This window comes from Chiloscyllium punctatum, chromosome 4 (genome assembly GCF_047496795.1).
Source record: "Chiloscyllium punctatum isolate Juve2018m chromosome 4, sChiPun1.3, whole genome shotgun sequence".
Lineage (NCBI taxonomy): Eukaryota > Metazoa > Chordata > Chondrichthyes > Orectolobiformes > Hemiscylliidae > Chiloscyllium > Chiloscyllium punctatum.
The window spans coordinates 97,959,184-97,984,291 of NC_092742.1; the positions used below are offsets into that span (position 1 = coordinate 97,959,184).

The window sequence follows — 25,108 nt, forward strand, 5'->3', positions numbered from 1 at the left end:
TTTACGTTATGCTAGCATCTGAGATATTGTTAACTTTTTAAAAAAGTAGATATTTTTCATGTTATATGGGCATCAGTCGTAAGGCCAGCATTTGTTGCCTTCCATAATTGCCCTTGAGCAAGTGGTATTAAGTTAAAATAAGGTTACATGCGTAAAATTATTAGACTTTGCAAATCATTTTCCAATTTGAAGTGACTTAATGTTTGGATTCCATACAGACTATTCAGCAGGGCAGTCTGTTATCATAAAATCCTAGTGTGGAAACCGGCCATCAGGCCTGTTAAGTGCCTCAATGACATGATTTCTTGTCAGAAAGATTTTCAAATCCTAATGTCTGACCACTAATTTTCAAGCCTGATGGTTTATCAACTTTCAAGAATGTTGAATACTTTAATATTTCATTCCTCACTCTTATGTATCACATTAATTGTTTAATACACCTCTTAATTGCAATATCTGTTTTGACTCTTCCGTAAAAATAGACACAGTGAGGTTTCTTCTCAGATATTTAACAAAACGGGCATTGGTGAGAGATTTGGGAATCAGCACGAGGTGAGAGGTAGGGGCTTATCGATGTGACAGGCAAACAACCCTGTTTTCCAAACGTGTATTGAGCAGTGAGATGAGATTCTCATTAGAGTGTGGCAAGAGACCTTAGTGAAACTGTCATTGTATGTAATTTCCCATTCTCCAGCATGCCAGATGGAAATTATCACCCACTAGTTTCTAACATGAAAATCAGAGCAACCACCTTACAAATCCAGCTTTGCTGCTTGCTCCTGCAGACCTCCATGTTGGACAGCAGTCACTAATATCCCAATGACAGCAATTGCATGCATCATCTATCCATGAACCTTGGCATCAAAAATGTATCAGATTCACCACACCCTTATGGCATGTCTTCAATCCACTTGAAAGACCGTTCTGCACTTCCATGCTGCTTTTTGGAGCACCTTTCCTTGGAATGTGCTGCAAGAACATTTTGTGTGCAGGGATAGTAACAACAGTCTCAAGTATTCAACCAGAGCATAGCTCTGAGATCTTCACTTGCTCTCTTATCACCCCCTGGCTTTTGCAACTGCTTGGCTGCTTCTGGCCTTGCCTTTTTTGCACTTTGACCCCTTCAGCTAGAGCTCTGGGCAGTCTATCATGTTTGCCAGTGGTAGTCAGTCAAAAGGGCATCAGTGTGTTGTATAGGACCATGTGGCATATAACATGTTGATTAGACCACAGTTAGAATACTTTGTGCAGTCTTTGAATCCACATTAAAAGATTGCACTGAATAGGATGCAGAGGAGAGTTACCAGGATTTTGACTGGGCTGGGGAATTTTCATTACGAAGAGAATTGGATAGATTGGGGTTGTTTTCCTTTGAGAAGAGAAGAATGAGGGTGTGATATGATTGCAATTATGAGGGGCATAGGTAGGTTAGACAGAAAGAAACTTTTCCCCTTGGTGGGAAGCATCAGTGACCAGAGCATAGGTTTTAAGTAAGGGGCAGAAAGTTTAGTGGTGATGTGAGGAAACATGTAAACAGTGGTGGGAATCTGGAACTCACTGCCTATCAGAGTAGTAGAGGCAGAAACACTCAATATTCGAGAAGTATTTAGGAGTGTAGTTATGATGCCAAAGCATATAAGGCTATGGACAGTTGTTGGAAAATGGGATTAGAATCATCAGTTGCTTGATTTGACTGGCACAGACTTGATGTGCCTAAGGTCCTTTGCCTGTGCTGTGGGCCTCTGAGTCTATGATCTCTTTTAGGCCACCTCTTCATCTTCTTCTGTTTTCCAAAGAAGTGTTTCAGTTTACTCAATCTTTTCTAAATGTTGTCTCCTAATTTCTGATAACATCCTTGTGAATATTCTGTTTTCCCCAGTTTTAAAAAAATCCTTTTTGAAATACAGAGAGTGGAACTTCTGCCCAGTACTCTAGAGGGTAGGAATTGGGATGCATTAGGTCCAGTTCTAAGTCATGAAATAAGCACAGTTTAGCAGTGGGAGTCGTACTGTATGTAGCTACTGATGCCATCACCAAATCTGGGACTTTGTCAACAAAATGTCAGTGTTCACAATTTTGTTTTTTGTTAGGTCTCAAAAATGAGAGTGCTCCCTGACTGTCACAGAGATTGCGAAACATTTCCACTTCCCCACCCCCCCCCCCCTGCCACCCACCCACCAGTCATAAACAATCCAAATCTATCTCCTGACACTTAGTTAAGAATAGCTGGGAAAAGAGTGAGGCGGCCCAAAAGTCCTCATCTTTCACTGAGGCCTTGTGGAGACTTATTTCTGTCAATCCCCAGGTCTCCTGTCTCAATTTCACAATGAGGAGAATTATTTTCTGTTAGAGGATGGTGAGACTGTTATACTCTCGAAACCTTAGTAGAGAAAGACCATTGAATGTTAAGAGGACTCATATACGGGTGTAGGTTTGCTCGCTGAGCTGTAGGTTTGATATCCAGACGTTTCATTACCTGGCTAGGTAACATCATCAGTGGCGACCTCCAAATGAAGCGAAGTTGTTGTCTCCTGCTTTCTATTTATGTTTGTCCTGGATGGGGTTCCTGGGGTTTGTGGTGATGTCATTTCCTGTTTGTTTTCTGAGGGGTTGATAGATGGCATCTAGATCTATATGTTTGTTTATGCCGTTGTGGTTGGAGTGCCAGGCCTCTAGGAATTCTCTAACATGTCTTTGTTTAGCCTATCCCAGGATAGATGTGTTGTCCCAGTCGAATTGGTGGGTTTTTTTCATCCGTGTATAGGGCTACGAGGGAGAGAGGGTCGTGTCTTTTTGTGGTCAGCTGGTGTTCATGTATCCTGGTGGCTAACTTTCTTCCTGTTTGTCCTATGTAGTGTTTGTGGCAGTCCTTGCATGGAATTTTGCAGGTGATGTTGGTTTTGTCCATGGGTCTTTAAAAGACCAAGCACAACCCATGGAGACAACAGCTTCGCTTCACTTGGAGGTCGCCACTGATGATGTTACCTAGCCAGGTAATGAAACGTCTGGATATCAAACCTACAGCTCAGCGAGCAAACCTACACCTTAAACCTCAACTTGAGCTACAAACTTTGCAGAACTCCTATACATCAGACATTTGATTAGTGCTATGATGCAGGGATAACAAACCAAACCAATCGGCCTGACTATCACTGGATTGGCAACACAGTGAAATCAAAATATTTAGTAACCCTCAATTACTCGTTTAATATTTAATAACATTTAATAACCCTCAATGTCCCTAACCAGACTTTACACAATAATATATCTTGGAAATCAACTTTTAACTTCAACAAAAATTTAACAATTTATTATTAAGAAATAACTTTAGCAGAACACAGATAAAACGACAAGGCAATATAATTAATATCCACAATCTAAGCAGCAATCAATCATAAAACTGCCCCCACCCTCTGACCCCCAGCCAGCTTTCACACCAGTAGACGGACACAGTTGAGGGATAAATTTAAAAATAAAATTAAAGAAACATATTTGCCATTTCAATGATGAATACTAGGCCTCGTGAAATTCTTCAATGATGGGTTGTATTGCAGGTACTTAGGACTGTATATCTTGCTTGAATTCTGAATTCACCAGTCAGTGCAAATAGCTTAAGCAGACCTCTGGAAACTTTTACTACTTTCTTACAGACTGGGGTTCTTTTCTCAGAACTTTCACCAAGTCAGTAACTGGAGAGTAACCAAATGGAGCAAAAACTAAAAACAACCTCAATCCAGAAGCTTCCAAAACAAAGTTATCTCCTGGCCAAAAAAAGCAGTCACAGCTAGTTCACCCTTCAGTTTCATTTTTGTTTCAACGTTCTCTGTGGCTGGCCAGGACCAGTCCTTCCTTGACAGACAAATTCAACTTCAGACCATCTGCCAGTCCCTAAGCATAGCAACATCTCAGAACCTGATGTCTGCAGTGCAGTACTTAACCTGCATTATCTTGCCAGGCCAATTCCCAACAGCAAACATCAATCTTTTCTTCTCTCCTGGTTTTATTAAAGAAAAAACAGCTGTTGTTCAAAGTTCAATTCTCCTCTTCAGATCTTCGTTCCAACATAAAAATGAGAAAATTAGTGATGGTTTTGACATTAGCAAGGGAGTTGAATGTTGTCAGGGTAGGCAGCATAGTGCACTTGAAGCTACAAACACATATCAGCCATAACATTATAAAATGACAGAGCTGGCCCAAGGCATTAAGTAGTCTCTTTATGCTTCTGACTTTAATGTTCATATGGAAGCATAAGGGCTACCCTACAAAAGACACTGTATAAATGCAGATTCTACTAAAGGCACTGGTCTGCTTTGCTCCAACGTTATGTTAGTTTGTGTGTTCATTGGTCGTTGTACCATCATTCGGCATTTTACACTGACTTCTTTTAATTACCTTTCTTAACTTTAACTGGCTCCTTGGACTTGTGTTCATTCTCTGGATGAAGTTATTATATTTGCCTTTGAGCAGTCATAGAATATTATAAAATGTCATATAAATCTATTTGGTTGGTTGTTTCTGCTAGTTTTTTTTTGGAGGATGTATCCAATTAGTTTCACTCCCCTGTCTTTTCCACATAGTTCAGTCTTTCTAAAAAAAAAGCTTCTCTTCTAAAGTTACTCTTGAATGGAGGCGGTCTACTGTCTTTTCAGCCATTGCATTCTGAATCATCATGATTGGGGGAGCAAAACAAAAAATTCCTCCTAACTCTCCTGAATCTTGCTCATACAATACATTTTCATTACGTTCTATCCAACCTTGGTATCCATCCTAAAGGATGGTACCCAGAAATGGACACACACAGTGTCCAGATAGAGGCTAACTACTGAATTATTAACTACTGTTGTATCCTATCATCTTTGCTTATTTAGGCGTTTACTTATGGAAACAATCAAATGCTTGTATTTGCTCCAGCTTGTTTCATAAGAATCAGGAAAATACAGTTGCTTCTAAAATATAATTGCTCCTTTTTTTAATGTACAATGTTTGACTTTTATAATACTGTATGGATTAAAAAGTGTTGTGTGTCATGATCTCGAGTAAAATTACAGAGCATCATTCAACTTTTTCTTTTCAAATTTAAGGTAAATGCTTCCGTGGACTAGTTCTCACTTGATTGGGACTTAACGAGAAAACTGTCTCTAAGAGTGGGTATGCTCAAAAGAGGCCAAATGGTCTCCTTTAGTGCATGGAATTATATAACTTCATTATAACAATCATTGATGGAGAAATGGTATCCCTGTATGGTGCTCTGACTCATCCTGTTTATAATTTACAGGTACCTGTTATAGCAATCCTTGCCTCAGGGGGTGGAATTCGAGCAATGACCTCCCTTTGTGGTGCTCTGCATGGGCTGCAGCAGATACACGTCCTGGACTGTATAACCTACATGATTGGAGTGTCAGGATCAACTTGGTGAGTTGAGTTGAATCAATAATGTATTTCTGTTAAATATCTTGCTTGATCTAGTGTACTTATCAAGGGTGATAGTTCAGGAAATGAAACTATTTCCCATTGTTGTATACGTAAGCCCCAATATTGGTTAGTAGGCTACATGGAAGGGAATAGTCAGCCAGAGAACCCAGTACAGCAGGAACATGAAGACTCTGTTGACCTTCATGACAGGACTACATATAATAATATTTCCTGCCTGACAGCCAACCTAGACCATGAACAGGTCCCTTTTCATTCTCAAGAAAACCTGAAAAATAAACTTTACATTTATCTTCTGGGTCTACCTACAAAATACAACACTTAACAGCTTTTGCATCTCAGAAAGGTTGACACTGCCCCTCTTTATTCTGCTCAGGCTTCTGGTTGACATTGTAGGCTAGTGTCAAGAGAATTTAGCCCAATTAATTAGAGATCACAAACACAAATGGGACTGAGAACTGACAAGGATTTATTTAACAAGCAGCGATATCACTGAAGAGACTTGACCCCACTGAAAGAGTCACGGACAGGCTGTTCAGAGGGAGCCACAGCTTCTTCCCCAGAGAATACAGTGGAATTTTATACCCTTACGACAATGAAGTGTGAGTTATGAGACAATGGTGTGAGTTGTACAACAAAGAGAAATAAAGTTCATTCATTGAAAAGATTCAAGTGTCCAGTATCTGACAATGAGTTTCTTAATTGAATCAGGAGATTCCAATCCTCGGCTGGAGTAGGCATTAGTGGTTTCTTCCTGGTATCAATGTGTTCATATTGTTGAGGGGGCAAGCGAAGTACCTTTTGGTTGAAGGCTTGACTCCTAGCGAGAGCAACTGTGCCCGAAGGACAGCAGATGTGCTGGGCTGTTGTGGAGTGCGAGGCTAATTATCAATCTTAAGTATATTCTCTTGGTCTGGGGCTGGATGAGTCATGTCCTGAGGTATATGTGATGTCTGGGGTGGTTGTTTTGAACAATTTAAGGCATTGTGGGTAGGCTTAGTGGCTACATGCAGACATTTTGTGCTGTCTGTTTTGTGGCCATGTCATAGGGAGGCCAGGACCCACATTTTCTCCCACAGTTAGACACAGCATGGATTAAACACCAAGTAGAATTGCCTCTATAATGTCTCAATTTCCCATGGGAGGTATAGCACAAATTAGATACAGAATGAAGCTCTTCTGCAGTATGACATCAAATACTAAGGGAAGGTACAGCAAGAATTACTCTGGAAACAATGTTATGTTCTCCACCTCTATAAAAACTGATGATTTTAAAAAAGTTATTTGAATTTCCAGGTAATAACTGAAAGTGTTATGCTGCAAGATTCTCTTGTAACAAAAGATGTCATACTTTAATGACTTAATGCTATCTTTCAAATAACGTTTTATTCCCCTTGAACATAACTGAATAAAACAGAACCGGTCCAAGGTTGTACTCAACTCCTAAGTCTTCTGTTATTTTCCTTTCTTGGCCTAAGAATATTCAACGTCAGAACTTCCTTCTACTGTGAGGAGTTTTCCCCAGAAGATCATGTTTTGTTGTAGGCTGGGGAATCCTCTAGTTTAATTTTATGTCATTAAGAAAGCGCTCCAATTCTCATTCGCTTTTTTGATTAGACTAGATTCCCTACAGTATGGAAACAGGCCCTTTGGCCCAACTAGTCCACACCGACCCTCCGAAGAGTAATGCACCCAGACCCATTTTCCCCTACCCTATATTTACCCCTGACTAATGTGTGAATTTTGTCATGTGTGAATCGCAACAAGTTAGTGTGCAGGTACAGCACGTAATCAAAAGGCTAAATGTAAAAGCCAAGTGCTTTAGATGCCAGAGATCTGGAATACAAACGAAATACTGGAGACCCCAGCAGATCTGGCAGCATCTATGTCGAGACAAACTATCCACAGATATTGCCAGACTAGCTGAATTTCTCTAGCATTTTGTATGTAATCAAGAAGATTAATGGGAGCTTCAGTTAGTCAGGACATTGTGTGACCACATCTCAAATACTGTGCACACTTTGGTTTCCTTATTTAAAGAAGGATGTAAATGTGTAGAGGCAGTTCAGAGGAGGGTTACCTAGAATGAGTGGATGGGGAGGGAAGTGTATCCCTAGTGGTGGGGTCTGTTTGTAGGTGGTGGAAATGGAGGAGAATGATGCGATGTATCAGGAGGTAGGTGGAGTGGAAGGTGAGCACCAGGGGGGTTCTGTCCTTGTTGCGATTGGAGGGTTCAAGGGCAGAGGTGCAGGAAGTGGTGGAGATGCGCTGGAGGACATTATCGATCACGTGGGAGGGGAAATTGCGGGCTTTGAAGGAGGACATCTGGGATTGGTCATCCTGGGAGCAGATGCGGCATAGGAATTGGGAATAAAGGATGACATTTTTACAGGAGGCAGGGTGGGAGGAGGTGCAGTCTAAATAGCTGTGGGAATCAGTGGGTTTGTCGTGGATGTCCATGGTTAGTTGGTCACCAGAGATGGAGAAGTCTAGGAAGGGGAGGGAGGTTCTGCGATGGTCCAGGTGAATTTAAGGTCAGGGTGGAAGGTGTTGGTGAATTTGAACTGTTCAACCTCCTTGTGGGAGCACGAAGTAGTGCCGGTACAGTCGTCATCGTAGCAGAGGAAAAGGTGGAGAATGGTGCCAATGTAGCTGTGGAAGATGGACTGCTTCACATACCCGATGAAGAGGCAGGGATAACTGCGGTCTCCTCTACAATGGGCATTCAGGGCACCCAACTTGTGGATCATTTCAGAGAACATCTGAGACACCCACACCAACCAACTCCACCGCCACGTAGCCAAACACTTTAACTCCCCCTCCCACTCCACCAAGGACGTGCAGGTCCTGGGCCGCCTCTATCACCAATCCCTAACCACCTGACGCTTAGAAGAAGAACACCTCATAGCAAAGATCATTCTGGATAGGAGCGAGAGTAAAGAGTTGTTATTATGAGGGTCTTTAACTTTCCAAATTTTGACTGGAAATACTATAGTTGGGTATACTATACTATACTTTAGATGGGTCAGTTTTGTCCAATGTGTGCAGGATTGTTTCCTGACATAGTATGTAGACAAGCCAACAAGGGGTGATACAAGGTTGGCACGGTGGTGGCTCAATGGTTAGCACTGCTGCCTCACAGCACCAGGGTCCCAGGTTCAATTCCAGCCTTGGGTGACTGTCTGTCTGTGTGGAGTTTACATATTCTCTCCGTATCTGCGTGGGTTTCCTCTGGGTGCTCCGGTTTCCTCCCACATTTCAAAGATGTGCAGATCAGGTGAATTGGCCATGCTAAATTGTCCATAATGTTAGGTGCATCAATCAAAGGGTGGTGGGTTACTCTTCGGAGGGCTGGTGTGGACTTGTTTTGCCAAAGGGCCTGTTTCCACACTGTAGGGAATCTAATCTAATCTAATACTACATTGGATTTGGTACTGGGTAATGAACCAGGCCAGATGTTAGATTTTTGGTTAGGTGAGCACTTTGATACTGACCACAATTAGGTTTGTTTACTTTAGTGATGGAAAGCAATGGGTGCAAGATTTAGGATGCATAGGATGGGGAAGGAAACTGCAGGGGATGGGCACAATTGAAATGTGAAGCTTATTCAAGGAACAGCTACTGTGTGTCCTTGATAAGTATGTGCTGGTCAGGCAGGCAGAAAGTTGTCGAGCAAGAGAGCTGTGGTTTATGAAGAAGTTGAATCTTTTGTCAAGAAGAAAAAGATGGTAGTTGAGGGCAGGACCCGGAGAAGTTATTGGCAGGTAGGATCAAGGAAAGTCCTAAAATTTTCTGTAGGTGTAAGATTAGGGCCAATCAAGGAAGTTGTGCGTGGAGTCCGAGGAGATGGGGAAGCGCTAAATAAATATTTGTCTTTCTCCATTGTGAATACTGACATGTTGTCGAGGAGAATAGACTAGACAGGATTGAGGTTCATGAGGAGGTGTTAGCAATTCTGGAAAGTGTGAAAATAGGGAAGTCCCCTGGGCCGGCTGGGATTTATCCTAGGATTCTCTGGGAAGCCAGGGAGGAGATTGCAGAAGCTTTGACTTTGATCTTTGTCGACATTCTCTACAGGAATAGTGTCAGAAGACTGGAGGATAGCAAATGCTGTCCCCTTGTTCAACAAGGAGTAGAGACAACCCTAGTAATTATAGACCAGTGAGCCTTAATTTGGTTGTGGGTAAAGTGTTGGAAAATGTTATGAGACAGGATTTATAATCCTCTAGAGAGGAATAATTTGATTAGGGATAGTCAACACAGTTTTGTGAGGGGTTGTGCAGCCATTCATGAACATCCCCACTTCTGACCTTGCGATGGAAGGAAAATCATTTAAAAAGCAGCTGAAAACAGTGTGGAAAATAGAATTCAAGAGTGATATGGAGCAGTCATCACAAATGAAACCAGCAGCATATTGGGTCTCAACATACTCCCAATGCTAGGATTCAGGTAAACCAGCAATCTCAATAAGTTTTGATAATTAGCACGATTAGTCACCCACAATAACCCTTGAATGATTATCACCTTTGTCATGCCTTCTAATACATCAACCTGGCAATCAACCTCTTGTCAGAAAAGCTTGTAAAACTAATGTAACTTCTCCCAGGTGTATGTCTACGCTGTATCAGGATGCCAATTGGTCTCTCAAGGATTTGAATGTTCACATTGAAAAACTTAAGGAACAAGTGACTAAAAGCAAGACCAGTGCCCTGTCCAAGGATCGCTTGGGGTATTACATCAATGCTTTGGTAGAGAAAAGTCGTTCAGGGCACAGTGTATCAATTACAGACCTGTGGGGACTCATCATTGAATCATTTCTCTCTGGACAGGTACGGCCTTTGATAACATTCTCTGTCTCTGTATTACTGCTCCACACCACCACCTTCCCCCCCCCCCCCCACTCCTCTCCCCCCCCCCCCCCCCCCACTCCTCCCCCCAACAACTCTCTCCCACCCCAAAAAAAAACATTCACATAAAGCATGGTAAATGTGCCTACGACACATGGACTGCAGCAGTACCTTCACAAGGGCAATGAGTGACTAATGTTACCCTTCCCCGTAATGCCTCTGTTGAGGAAGTTAAATCGACTTCACTCAACTATTAGCAAGAGCGAAGAAAGGAGCTTTATTGTTACCTCTGCAGAAGTGACTCCAGTACACAAATGCTAGATGCCTTCATGTAAAGGAGTGCCTTAACATGGTACAGACACTTGCTTTATTCTGTTTCTTATCACACTCTCAAGGGCGAATCCCCTAGCCTTAGACCTAACAGTTCTTTAGCTTTCGCTGAGTTCGACTATCGCAAGGTCGAGTTGAATGTTGACAGAATTCAAACAGTTTATACTGACCACAGACCTTCATCAAAGTATTGTTTAACTTATACAGCATTAAGTTAAAGAAAAGCATTCTCTTTCAAATTTCACAGTAAATGGATAATTTTCCATTACAGCCTCCATCCCAAATTAAAAACTCCATTAAGCTACCAGTTCTTCCATGTGATCATTCTGTTGTGGTGTGGTGTTGATCCACTCAACAATAGATCTTCTAATTTCTGTACACCTTCCGATCCTGCTGGGGTTTGACTTCAATGAGCAATGTAACTAAGGAGAGAACAAATGAGGTGAATCCTGTTGCCTTCCTATGTACCCTTGATATGTAAGCAGCCATTGGCCAGGGCTTGTCACCCTGAAGTCATTCTGTACAATGTTAAAATGCATTGCCTCAGTTTAGATTGTGCTTGAAATTAAGCTGTCAAAATGTCAAAACCAACACTTCCGTTGCCAGTTTGCACTCAATGATGCAGTGACAGAGAAGAGGCACATCTTTATAACATTTTCAGTGGGTTTTTCACAGAGGTATCCAGCAGACCATTTGGGAACCCTGGCTAATAATCAGATGTCTTTCTTTTTGTGACAACTAAGGAGTCATAGAGATGTACAGCATGGAAGCAGACTGTTCGGTCCAACCTGTCCATGCCCACCAGATATCCCAACCCAATCTAGTCCCACATGCCAGCACTTAGCCCATATCCCTCCAAACCCTTCCTACTCATATACCCATCCAAATGCTTCTTAAATGTTGCAATTGTACCAGCCTCCACCATATCCTCTGGCAGCTCATTCCATACACGTACCACCCTCTGCGTGAACTTGCCCCTTAGGTTTCTTTTATATCTTTCCCCTCTTACCCTTTAGTTCTGGACTCCCCGACCCCAGGGAAAAGACTTTGTCTATTTATCCTATCCATGCCCTTCATAATTTTGTAAACCTCTATAAGGTCACCCCTCAACCTCTGACGCTCCAGGGAAAACAGCCCCAGCCTGTTCAGCCTCTCCTTATAGCTCAAATCCTCCAACCCTGGCAACATCCTTGTAAATCTTTTTAGATTACTTACAGTGTGGAAACAGGACCTTCGGCCCAACAAGTCCACACCGACCCACCGAAGCGTAACCCACCCAGACCCATTCCCCTACATTTACCCCTTCACCTAACACTACGGGCAATTGAGCATGGCCACTTCACCTAACCTGCACATTTTTGGATTGTGGGAGGAAACCGGAGGAAACCCATGCAGACGCAGGGCGAATGTGCAAACTCCACACAGAGAGTTGCCTGAGGCGGAAATTGAACCCAGGTCTCTGGTGCTGTGAGGCAGCAGTGCTATCCACCGTGCCACACACTTTTCTGAACCCTTTCAAGTTTCACAACATCTTTCCGATAGGAAGGAGACCAGAATTGCACGCAATATTCCAACAGTGGCATAACCATGTCCTGGACAGACGCAAGATGACCTCCCAACTCCTGTACTCAATACTCTGACCAATTAAGGAAATCATACCAAATGCCTCCACTATCCTATCTACCTGCGACTCCACTTTCAAGGAGCTATGAACCTGCACTCCAAGGTCCCCTTGTTCAGCAACACTCCCTAGGACCTTACCATTAAGTGTATAAGTCCTGCTAAAATTTGCTTTCCCAAAATGCAGCACCTCACATTTATCTGAATTAATCTCCATCTGCCATTTCTCAGCCCATTGGCGCATGTGGTCCAGATCCTGTTGTAATCTGAGGTAACCCTCTTCGCTGTCCACTACACCTCCAATTTTGGTGTCCTCTGCAAACTTACTAACTGTACCTCTTATATTTGCATCCAAATCATTTATGTAAATGGAAAAACGTAGAGGACCCAGCACCGATCCTTGTGGCACTCCATTGGTCACAGACCTCCAGTGTGAAAAACAACCCTCCACCACCACCCTCTGTCTTCTACCTTTGAGCCAGTTCTGTATCCAAGTGGCTAGTTCTCCCTGTATTCCATGAGATCAAACCTTGCTAACCAGTCTCCCATGGGGAACCTTGTCGAACGCCTTACTGAAGTCCATATAGATCACATCTACTGCTCTGTCCTCATCAATCTTCTTTGTTACTTCTTCAAAAAAACTCAATCAGTTTTGAGAGACATGATTTCCCATGCACAAAGCCATGTTGACTATCCCTAATCAGTCCTTGCCTTTCCAAATACATGTACATCCTGGCAGCATCTGTAAGGAGAGAAAAGAGCTGACGTTTCATGTCTAACTGACCCTTTGACTCGAAACGTCAGCTCTTTTCTCTCCTTACAGATGCTGCCAGACCTGCTGAGATTTTCCAGCATTTTCTCTTTTGGTTTCAGATTCCAGCATCCGCAGTAATTTGCTTTTATACATGTACATCCTGTCCCTCAGGATTCCCTCCAACAACTTGCCCACCACCGAGGTCAGGCTCACCAGTCTATAGTTCCCTGGCTTATCTTTACTGCCCTTTTTTTTTGTAAATATATATATTAGCAATTTTTTTTAACTTTACAAACATAGTTGTGATTTTTAAAAAATAATTTTATCAGTATAATAAAAAGAAAAAAACACAAATTACAATACAACTACTATCTACAACTATTAACCTACTCTATAACACAGTGCAAACCCTAACACTGTGCAAAGCAACACCAAAAAAATCACAAAATACAGAACAGCTATGTTTGACGCAAGGCTCCCAAACAAAGCAATGGGAGCATTGTATACATACTCGTATTAACTCGGGAGACCCTCTTCAGGGCCCAGGGCTTGACAAATCTAATCATCCTGGTTAAACAAACGGCCTAGTTAAGATAACTGATAAATCTATATCCAAATAACTCAAGTAGGGCTGCCATGTGTTATAAAAATTGTCTGTTGTGTGGTGCACCATGTTAGTGAGAAAGTCCAAGGGAATGTGGTCCATAATTAATGCCTGCCATCCCAGCAAGCCCGGCGGGTTCTCAGACACCCAATTCATCAGAATATTCTTCCGTGCACAGTATGCAAGAATATTAAATAGTTTCTTCCCATGCCCGTCTAAAGATGGTAAATTCGGTAGACCCAAGAGGAGAGAGATCAGGTCTACTTTGACTTCAGTCCTCAATACCCTCCCTATCTCTCCTGCCACTGCGCTCCAATAAACACGGAGCCTGTGGCACGTCCAGAAGCAATGGGTAAGAGTACCTACACTTATTTTACATTTGGTGCACACTGAAGATGCCCCTTTTTTAAACTTTGCCAGATGGTCTGGGGCCAGACGAGCCCTGTGCAGAACTTTTAACTGCGTAGCGCATATCCTGTTACAGATTGAGATCTTTCGAGCATTCTCCCATGTGTTCTCCCATGTTTCAGAAGAGATTTCCACACCCAGCTCTTGCTCCCAGACCTCACGTAACCGGTTAATAGCTTGCCAGGCCCTGCAGGCAATAGAGGGCACTAACCGAAAGGGTGCTTGTGGAACGTAGCAACAACCCCTCTGTAACGGGCTTATAGAGCTTAGTGAGAAGCATAGTCGTCTTCTGAATGCAATCCCCAACCTGAAATAAACGAAAAAGGTCTCTGCTGGGCAACCCGTGTTTGCGGCTCAGTTGCTCAAAAGACACCATAACCTCTCCCTCAAACAAGTCTCCCAAACTAGAAACTCCTCTCGCTGCCCATAGTTTGAACCCTGAGTCCATCATCCCTGGTTGGAACCCTGGTATGCCAACTATTGGTGTAAGTGGTGAAGTCTTGGATAAACAACCCTCACTCTGACACATCGCCCTCCATGCCTTGACTATACTAATGACAATGGGGTTCCGGCAGCCAGAGGGTGGCAATATCCTTGGTGTTCCCCATCATCAAGATGGGTTTCCTCCACCCACCTAGCAAAGACTCCACCCAGCCCGAACTGTTCTAAGACATAAAAAAGATACAGCCATTCCACCCAGTCAAATGGGTCAAATCACCAACCTCTGAATCGATCGTTGCTGACAAACTTGGACCACATTCAGCAACCTTCTAATATTATTAGAGGCCCCTTATAAAGCCTGTCTGGTCCTCTTTAATAATATGGGGCAACACCCTTTCCAATCTCAGCGCCAGGATCTTGGACAGAATCTTGAAGTCTGAATTTAATAGAGAGATGGGCCTGTATGAAGCACAATCCTCAGGAACCTTCCCCTTCTTAAGAATTAAGGAAATATTAGCTTCTCTCAAAGATGGTGGTAGGCGTTCACGCATATAGGAGTGATTGTACATCTCCAACACCGGCCCTGACAGAATCCCTATAAACTCCTTATAAAACTCACCCGGAAAACAAACATGGCCAGGCGCTTTCCCACTCTGAAGTTGCCTAGCTGCCTCCTGTATTTCCTGAACTGTCAAGGGGGCATTAAGGAGAGAGGCCTGTTCCAAGGTTATGCCTGGGAGGTCCAGGTTCTTAAAAAAGATCTCCATTTTAGCCCTCCTGTCTTCGCAACCTTCAGACCGATACAATTCAGCGTAAAAACTCCAAAAAGCATCATTAATCTTTTGAGCATCGCATGTAAGGACTCCGGCGCTGTCTCTGATTGCAGTAATGGATTGGGGAGCACGCCTTTTCCTAGTCGTGTATACTAAATACTTCCCTGGTCTATCCCTATATTCGAACAGCTTCTGTCCAGCAAATGCAAGTTCTTTCTTTGCATTTTGTGTCAGTATTGAATTCAAGGCAGCCCGAAGGGCCGTGATCCGCTGTAGCTTAGTCACCGAAGGCCGCGCAAAATATGCTGCCTCCGCAGCTTTCAACCGCGTCTCAAGTAGACACTGCTGTTCTGTCGTTTCTGGCTAGCCGAATAGGAAATAGCTAATCCCCTAGCAAAGGCCTTAGCAATCTCCCATAGCATGGACTGACTACTAGCTGTGTCTGAGTTGATAGTCAAGAATTCCTGAAACCCCTTCAAAAAGTATTCCACAACTTTGGAATTCTTAAGGAGAAAAGGGTCCAAACGCCAGTGCCGCAAACCTAACCCTTCACTCTTGGCCTTGACCTCCAAATATACTGCCGTGTGATCAGAGATAGCTATCTTCCCAATTTTACAACTCCTAATAAATCCAGAAGGGCCAAGGGAGGCAGAAAGAGGTCAATCCTCGTGTCACATTTATGTGGGTTTGAAAAAAAGGTGAAGTCCCTACGGGTAGGGTGAAGACCTCTCCAAATATCCACCAGCCCCAACTCCTCACATAAGTCAACCACCTGCTTGGCCTGCGAAGAAATAGTTGGGGACCCACAAGGCATCCTGTCCACTGTCGGATCCAAAAGACAATTAAACACCCCCCCTATAATAATGTGCCATGCTCCAAAAGCACTCAACTTAGAGAAAGCACTAATCAAAAATTTGAGGGGATGTGCCAGAGGACAGTAGACGTTTAAAATGCCATATTCCTCCCCATGTATCAGGGCTTTAAATATCACAAACCATCCCTGGTCATCTTTCACCTGCTCTAATAATGTGAACGGAAGATTTTTCTGGATAAGTACCGCCACTCCCCTACGTTTAGTAGTAAAGGATGAAAAGAATACCCGGTCATAGCCCCTCTGTTGTAATTTCAGGTGTTCCCCATCATCAAGATGGATTTTCTGCAACAAAGCGATATCAACCCTTTCTCTCTTAAGGCTAGAAAGCACTTTTTTTTCCTTTTAATAGGCGAATGACTTCCCCTAATGTTCCAGGTGCTTCTTTTAATAAGACCCTTAGCCATAACCCCTTTCAGACACCCTTGAACCCCTTGGAGCGTAAGTAAATAAAGACTCATAGAATCGAAAAACTATATATACAAAAACTACTCTATCTAACTATAAACAACTACTACCAAAAAACTAAAGCAAACCAACTATAGAACCTTGAATGGAAGACTCTTCCCCCTGCCCATAGGGGCACTCACCCCACCCATCCGCTCCTTCAAACCTGGACTGTGCCCCAGCCTTAGGCCAGAAAAATAAAGATGATCCTTAAATCAACAGAAAAAAAGACAAAATCAGGATGAGCACTCCACCCATCCCTGGCTTCATGACACCCCTACTTGTGACTAAAAGAGATGCAGAACAAACAAACAAAAAGGAAGAGAGACAACAAAGAACATCCACAAAATTTCCCATCAGAACATTATTTATTTAAAAAGGAACAACTTATTCCAAAGTCTTCACCGCCTTTCCAAAAAGAAAATTATTAGGGAGAAAGAAAGGAATAAAAAAAAGGAAGGGAAAACATGAGGAAAAATAGAAAATAGAACAAACATTAACCATATTCTTCAGGCTAATCCGTCTATTTTAAAGTGTCCACAAATATTTTGGCCTTATCTGCCAAGTCAAATGTATAAACTGAGTCCTCATGGCTGAAATGAAGCAGTGTGGGGTATCTCATGGAGTACTGGATACCCAGGTTCCTCAGCCTCTTTTTAACTTCATCGAAGGATTTCCTGAAAAATCCTGGAAAAAACATGATTTTTGACCCCTTGTACAGCAGCACCTGCGGATCTTTTCCCAGGGACCTGGAACCTTCTATGACTTTTTGCTTGCTTATGAGTGGAAGTGCACTAGGACCGGGCAGGGATGCTGCACTGGCCCTGACCTGCGCACTGTAACCCAATACGCCCTTTCAATCTGAAACCTGCTGGACTCCGTGTGAAGGTCCAAAAACTTCGGCAGCCAGTTTTCAGAGAAGCTTCTCACCTTCCTCACCTTAATGGAGCCCGACAATTCGGAGATTTATCCTCCAACCTCGATTTTCGAGGTCGTTGACATGGTTTCACAAGGCCCGCACCTCTTGCTCCAGCACCTGGATCCGACTGGATGATGACTCCATCGCAGCTTCCGAGGCCTTAGTGTTCTGTAAGGTTTTAAACTAATATTTCCACCACATTAGTTGGCCAGGGATGGCAAAAAAAACACTGGTACGCCTTGGTTGTTAGGCAGAGCTGTCCACAGCAGTTCTACAGAATCGCCGCCATCTTGCTGAGTCCCCTTTTACTGCCCTTCTGAAACAGTGGCACCACGTTTGCCAACCTCCAGTCTTCCAGCACCTCACCTGTGACTATCAATGATACAAATATCTCAGCAAGAGGCCCAGCAATCACTTCTCTAGCTTCCCACAGAGTTCTGTGGTACACCTGATCAGGTCCTGGGGATTTATCCACCTTTAACCGTTTCAAGACATCCAGCACTTCATCCTCTGTAATCTGGACATTTTGCAAGATGTCACCATCTATTTCCCTACAGTCTATATCTTCCATATCCTTTTCCACAGTAAATACTGATGCAAAATATCCTTTACTGAAATTAAACATCAAATAAGAGAGTCACTTGGCTGTCAAACCAGACACCAGGATGCAGCTGATATGAGGCCGGTCTTACTGTGCTTATGTAAGCATAACCAATAAATGTTAGTACACGGGTATTCTTTGGGAAATATTAGTTTCTAGCAGGCATTTCTGAATGAATTGGAATTTCTTGCAGTTGATTTGCTGGTGCATTACCCATCACACTTGCCATCTTGAGGACTGGATTAATTAATGTGATATAAACAAGGGGCACCAGTCTCAGTTAATAATTTATTATTCACGGATTGTGAGCGTCACTGGCTAGGCTAGGATGTAGTAGGCATCCCTAATTCCCCAGATGGCAATTAAGAGTCAACTGCATTGCAATGGGTCTGGAGTCATGTGTAGGCTAGACCAGGTAAGGATGGCCATCTCACACCTGAAAGGACATTCGTGAGTTGGATAGATTTCTCTTGACAAAATTGACAGTGGTCTGTTGGTCATTATTAGAACCGTAATTCCAGATTTTTATTGAATTCAAATTTCAGAATCTCAGTGGATTGTAACCCAGGTCAAGCATTACCTGGGTCTCTAGATTAATAGTCTAGCAATAATATCACGAGGCCATCACCACCCCACATTCATTATTAGTAGCTGGAGATTCTGATGATTTGTGCTTTTCATTTGGATACAAGATCACACCAAGAATGGTCTTTCTCATATCATCCAAGTGCAGCTTGTGTACTAGTGCAAAACATATACCCAAGTCATTCAGAGCCTCCAGTTAATAGAGGTGAATTTGTAACAGAAAAGACAAAACAATCTCAACATCCTAGAAGTGGGATCAGCCTTACTGTAGTCATTTACCTCGTTTAGATAAAGGCTAAGGGAAAAAAAGTTAGTAATGAGTAAGCCTGTTTCATACAATTAGTCTTTGAAATCATCTGGATATCATGGATTTCTATCAGTTGTTCTCCATTGATTCTTCCAGTGCACTGAAGGGTATGGTCACCTAGCAATACATGGGGAGCTTGAACTGCAGACTGTCACCTTGTCCAAGCTAAAAAGTTGACTAAATCTTTGCTTTTGTCTGGCCTTAACTATGTTCACCTGATCAGTAATGAAGGTAGCAATTCAGTCATTTTACTTTAAACTTAGGCATAAAAAGCAATTTACAAAGAGAGCATTGCAACCAGATGGGACACCATTAAAAAATTTGTTTTTTGTTGAACCAAAGGAAAAATGACATGACCTTGGACTATTCTAATCAAGCTGTAGCTAGTGCTATCTTACATAACAATGCTGTGCTTAATCACGAGTAAACCTCAGTGTGTGCTTATTCTTAGCAAATGACTTTGCAGTTATCTACAATCTACACACATGAATAGCTATTAAAATAGTCACCTTGTCATAAATATCCAAATTTCCTTATTTCGTTAACTAATTGGCCTTTCGGTCCATTGTATCAGACAGGTGTCAGGGATTGCCACGCCTGTAACAGGAAGATCAGGTTGTTGCAACAGCAGTGGCTGCAGCAATTGTGCTTTACAGTCCCAGGTTGTTCTCTCAGATTTTCCTCCACCGCCTTCATCTTTCTCAAGGCCAGATGGAAGAAGACATAATTTATGCTCTATTGTCTTCAAATGTTGTTTGAAAAGAACCCTCAATTGGATGCTCTCCTTTCCTAGTTTACTGCACTTCAATCATTTTGAAATGGTTGGTTTTTGCTCTTGTCCATTTTTCCTGCAGTTGGCGCTGACCCAAGTGAACAAGCTACAGTAATAGCAACACAATTGACACAAAGAAAATTCTTTTTAATTGGGATCATTGTAGCTAAACCTCCAACAGTCGAGTCAATATAGGAACTCATGGCGTTTGGTGTATCACACAGTTCTTGAGAGATCCTCAATAAAGCCCTGTACTCCTGCACAAAAGGAGTATGCTTTTTGGAGATGCTCACACCTTTACCAGTGTTAACGTGTGCAGCTTCAGCACTGAATGCATTCCAATGTGAGACACTTGGCTTGCACATGCACAGTCAATCAGGCCACCCAGTGTTGATCTATTCTGCCTGCATCAAAGCAGTTTTTACTGTTCCTGCATTCGGAGGATTATGGTAATTGAATTTTAATTAGTCTAATCAACTTAGAGGTCATGACAATCATTTAGGTGTATCACATTCCACATCGGAAAGTGCCAGCAGAACTCCACAAAAACATGCATCACACACAACTTGTCTATTTTTGTCGATGATTAACCTCAGGCTCTTGCATGAACAACACTGTGTGTCAATCAAATTGTTGCTATGCGAGCACTCTCCTTTGAGTACAAATATGCCCAAAAGATAATTTGCACTGTCAACAGAAATTTTGTTGCCTTTTACCCAAACAAGGCTCTAGTGTTTTAAATAGTGTGTGTGTATGTGTGTAAAATACTTTGTTGAAAAGCAGTAAAATACTTAAAGTAATATCTCTGTATTTAGGAGAATAAAACCAAGCTGTCAGACCAGCAGAGAGCTATAAGGAGGGGACAGAACCCGTTTCCTATCTATGCCAGTCTTAATGTGAGGTCAAACCTCAGCGCTCGAGATTTTGGAGGTACAGATCTTGATGGGGTGTGTTGTGTTGTTACCAAGCCTTTGCAGGGAGGGGTCATCAAATTTGCTAATCTGTTCCTGTCTCTGGCTGTTTTTTCCCAGGGGTGGACTGGTACTGGCAAGCACTTACACTCAACTCAGCAGGTTGAGTTGGATAATGGGTGAACTAATTTCAGTCTGTCACAGAGATTGCAATTTTCCCAGTGATACATGGGTACTATTTGTGGCAGTGCCTTGGGAACTTGGGGGAGATGTCAGTATAGTGGAAGGTCAGAGCTGTTGAAAGTTCAAGGCTTCCTAACCTTTAATGACAGAAAATGACAAATTTATGTCACTAATAGTGCTGAGGATGCGTCAATGGCAGACTGATCGTGCATCTCTTCTGCCCCTGCTGTATTCTCCTGCTGCAGCACTCTTAATGTAGTTCAGTGAAGGCAATGTCTCATGCAAAATCAATCTCTCACCAACTAATGTCCCTCATTTGGTAGTAAACCTCAAAATGTGTTGTTAATTGGCAGGAAGTTTGAACAGGGAGGCTTGCTACTGCTGATAACTGCATCTGGACATAGAAATGGCCCAGACAACTGAAAATTATCTACATTCAGAAATGTCTGCTCTGTCACTCAGCAGATGCTCTCAAATAGAGAGCAGGTCAGTTTGGAGTTTGTAAACTGGGTGGGATTTTTAATTTGGAGAGACTGCCTGTTGTTTTGGTAGGGGAATTCAGTTCTTACCTCAATACCTGTCCTTTTGTGGGAGCTGGCAACTGATGCACTGCCCACTTCAAACTTTTTTATGTGGATGGATTATGCTTTAATTCACCTGTCTATCCCCCCATACCATCAGAAGGGTATCCTGAGAGCATTTTAAAAATATGGAGAAAATGCCAGTACCATTTCTTCGATCGACATTATAAGTGACTGGTTCATCACTTGTTGCTGTAACTCTGCAATTAATGTCTAGAAGGAGGTGAGGTGGAAATCGTGCTATTCCTAAATGTTCATGCACATGTCTAGTCCTGCTGAGAAAGTGGCCATTGCCATTTCACAAGTTAAGAATCTTGGGGCTGCAGACCGTGTGAAAATAGTCTTTTATTTTCATATGGATGCAACTTGGTGTAACGAGTCTACTATGGAGACCACAGCCAACAAGAAGCAAAATCTTCTGTCTTTGCAGAGTGGTTTGAGTGCACTCCTTATGAAGCTGGACTTCCAAAATATGGAGCTTACATCCCCATTCAGCATTTTGGAAGCAAATTCTTCATGGGATACCTGATAAAGAAATGTCCAGAAATGAGAATCAGCTTCTTGGAAGGTACAGTTAACAATCAAATAAGAAATCTAAACGTCTCATTGCATAGAAATTTATAAGTTAAACTTGGAGTCACGGCTTCTGTGAAGAAGTACGTATTATAGTTTGTTAAGAAAGAACAGTCTTTCTTATTAACAGTCTTATTAAAAATCTTTCTTTTAATAGCCTGGGGTGACAAATACCACTTTCTTTCTTCTGTTAATTCCAAAGGTTCCTCCTCTTAACATATTTTAAAATTCCCAATAGGTTTAGTCATCGTCCTTTCTTGTAAAAATAAAATAACTAAAGTCTGGCATTCTCTAATATCCATTATTGTGCATCTTTCTTTGACAGACCCAAACATACCACAGAATATTGGTTTGATATGGGGAAGTGATATGTAATATAGTTTTGTATTTGTGTAATTTTGATTAGATTCATGAATCCATTGGATTAGTTATCTTAGGCAAGATTAGGGGGTCATAAAATTGGAATTGACACCCCAGAATGGGCTAGGTTTTGGGCTTTGTAGAGCAATACGTTTCATGTTCTCTTTCCTGATCCATATCCAGTGCCCAGACTGAGAATGTGAAGTTTGTTCTGACATACAGGCAATCTCTTCCATTAAGAATATTTACTTGACTAATTTCCTGAAGGGTTCAGTATACCACTACGTGTACTTTGAACCCGAGAAGAGTGGAATAGATAGACCCTGGGTGGGAGGGCTTCTGCTTTTGTACCTCTGTGGAGGTGACTCAGCATCCTGGGAAGGAGGAGTGGGGATGATTCTAGGGCGAAGAACGTGATTGTGCACTACTGGCAGGAATTTGGTGTAGCCTTGGGGTACCCCCTCAGTGTGGGTGGGGATCCCTTTACTCTCCGGTGGGGGTAAAGGATCTAAGAAGTTAGAATAAGAAATACTCTGAAAAATGACTGTTCTCCTCCTCCTCCTCCTCCTCCTCCTCCTCCTCAGGCCAGTGGGGTAGTGCTTTTGCAGCCAACCTGGAGGAGATCCTGAGGGAGATGATAGGCACCTCCAACATGTGGATGCAGAACTTACAGAATGCTATCAAGATAACAGGTACTAATCTATCTTTTTATTTTGTTTTAGAACTGCTAGTAATTTCCATTCTCGCCCTGCTATTTGTGCAAAGGCACTGACCAAGATCTAGGACATCTTTCTTTGAGAGCTACAGGGAGACTTATAAATCATGAAACTTATGGTTGAATGGGAAACCTTTGTCTTTTTCTCCTTGACACTTGGGTAGTGCCGTGGAAATCAAGCCCTACTATTCCCGGAATTTAGATGAATGTTAAGATTAAATGAAACTACTACAAATCCCTATTTGCCTCATTGACTGCTAACCAGGATAAAAGCAAATTATACCAGATTCTTTCAGTAGTAGTTAAAGATTAACTTTTTTTTGTAACATACTTGAACAAGAATAGGATTTCAAATTTAAAAATCACAGAAAACCAGGTTATAGTCCAACAAGTTTAATTGGAAGCACACTAGCTTTCGGAGCGACGCTCCTTCATCAGGTGATTAGATTCTTTTCTTTTCTCAGTACGCTTCAGATTCTTCCTTTCAGCAACTCTCAATATAGTTTTTCTCTGCTTTTCCAACACAGTTAGCGAGGCACTTTCTTTAAGAACAAAGGAGGAGAAAGAGAGAGAGAGAGAGAGATGCCGAAATTATAACTTGCTGGAGCCTGTGTTGTCTTCTGTTAAACTGTGTTAAACTGCAGCTTGGCTAATCAGAAGCTTATTGTAATGAGCTCTCCTGAACTCATAACAAATAGTTGCATTTGAAAACAATTCAAAAGACTGCCTGAACATAAACAGGTACTGCTGCTTTGTCTGAACACAGTATTCCCAAAATTAACGTTGTTGCATCGGCATCAGTTAGCTCCACTTGTTTTTCCAAAGCTGCAAATTCCTGCTATTTCCTCCTCTTTTAAAGCAGTGTCCATTCTTTTTCTCATTTTCAGTCTATATTTCAAAAAATAAAAAGTTGTTGTCTCTTACGTTCATCCTGATGAGTCTCCTCCAGAAGCCCTACAGCCTCACAGGTGCCAATCTTCATCTAATTCAATTCACTCCACATGATATCAAAAAATGACTGGAGACATTGGATACGGCAAAGGCCATAGGCCCTGACAACATTCTAAATAGTGGTGAAGAAATGTGCTCCTGATCTTAACAGGATAATCCAACCCAGTCAATTATCGTCCCATTCGTCTACCTACAAACATTAGTAAAGTGATGGAAGGTGTAAATAGCTGTACTATCAAGCAGCGCCTGCTTACCGACACCCAGTACATATTCCTCCAGGGCCACTCAACTTCTGACTTCATTACAGTGTTGGTTCAAGCATGAATAAAAGAGTTTAATTACAGAGTTGAGGTGAGTATGAATCCCCTCGACATCAAGGTCACATTTAACCAAGGAGCCCTAACAAAACTGGATATCAATGGATATCAGAGGCAAACTTTCCACTGGTTGGATTCATACCTGGCACATAGGAAGGTGATTGTGGTTGTTCAAGGTTAGTCATCTCCGCTCCAGGACACCTCTGCAGGAGCTCCTTGTAGAATATATAAAACAGTACAGGCCCTACGGCCCTCAATGTTGTACCAACCTTTTATCTTTACACTCAGAGCAAACTAAGCTACACACCATTCTTCTACTGTCATCCATGTGCCTATCCAAGTGTCACTTAAATATTACTTTCATATCTGACTCTACTACCACCATCGGCCGTACATTCCATGCACCTAACACCCTCTGTGTAAAGAACTGACCTCTGACAACTTCCCTAAACCTTACTCCAATCACCTTAAAATTATGCCCCTTCGTGATAGCCATTTCTGCCTTGGGAAAAGGTCTCTGGCTATCCACCCTATTTGTGCTTCTCATCACCATCTTGTACACCTTGATCAAGTGTACATTCTCATTCCTCCTTTGCTCCACTGAGAAAAGCCCAAGCTCCCTCAACCTTCCTTTATACGACTTGGCCTCCAGTCCAGGCAGCTTCCTGGTAAATCGCCTCTGCACCCTCTCTAAAGCTTCCAAATCCTTCATAAATGAGGCAACCAGAACTGAACACAATACTCCAACTGTCATCTAACCAGGGCTGTATAGAGCTGCAGCATGAACTTACAGCTCTTAAACTCAATC

At 42.3% G+C, this 25,108-nt stretch overlaps 1 protein-coding gene across 1 annotated transcript in view; it reads left to right on the plus strand.

Moving 5' to 3' along the window:
• The window catches only part of LOC140476007 (cytosolic phospholipase A2 zeta-like), a gene marked incomplete at its 3' end in the record, with an annotated part of 132,360 nt that overhangs the window by 79,658 nt on the left and 27,594 nt on the right, over positions 1 to 25,108 (plus strand). The window contains exons 13-17 of the mRNA XM_072567910.1: positions 5,276 to 5,412; positions 10,037 to 10,259; positions 20,525 to 20,639; positions 21,815 to 21,952; positions 22,902 to 23,009. Of these exons, the coding sequence (XP_072424011.1) occupies positions 5,276 to 5,412; positions 10,037 to 10,259; positions 20,525 to 20,639; positions 21,815 to 21,952; positions 22,902 to 23,009 (721 nt within the window). The remainder of the gene's footprint in view (positions 1 to 5,275; positions 5,413 to 10,036; positions 10,260 to 20,524; positions 20,640 to 21,814; positions 21,953 to 22,901; positions 23,010 to 25,108) is intronic.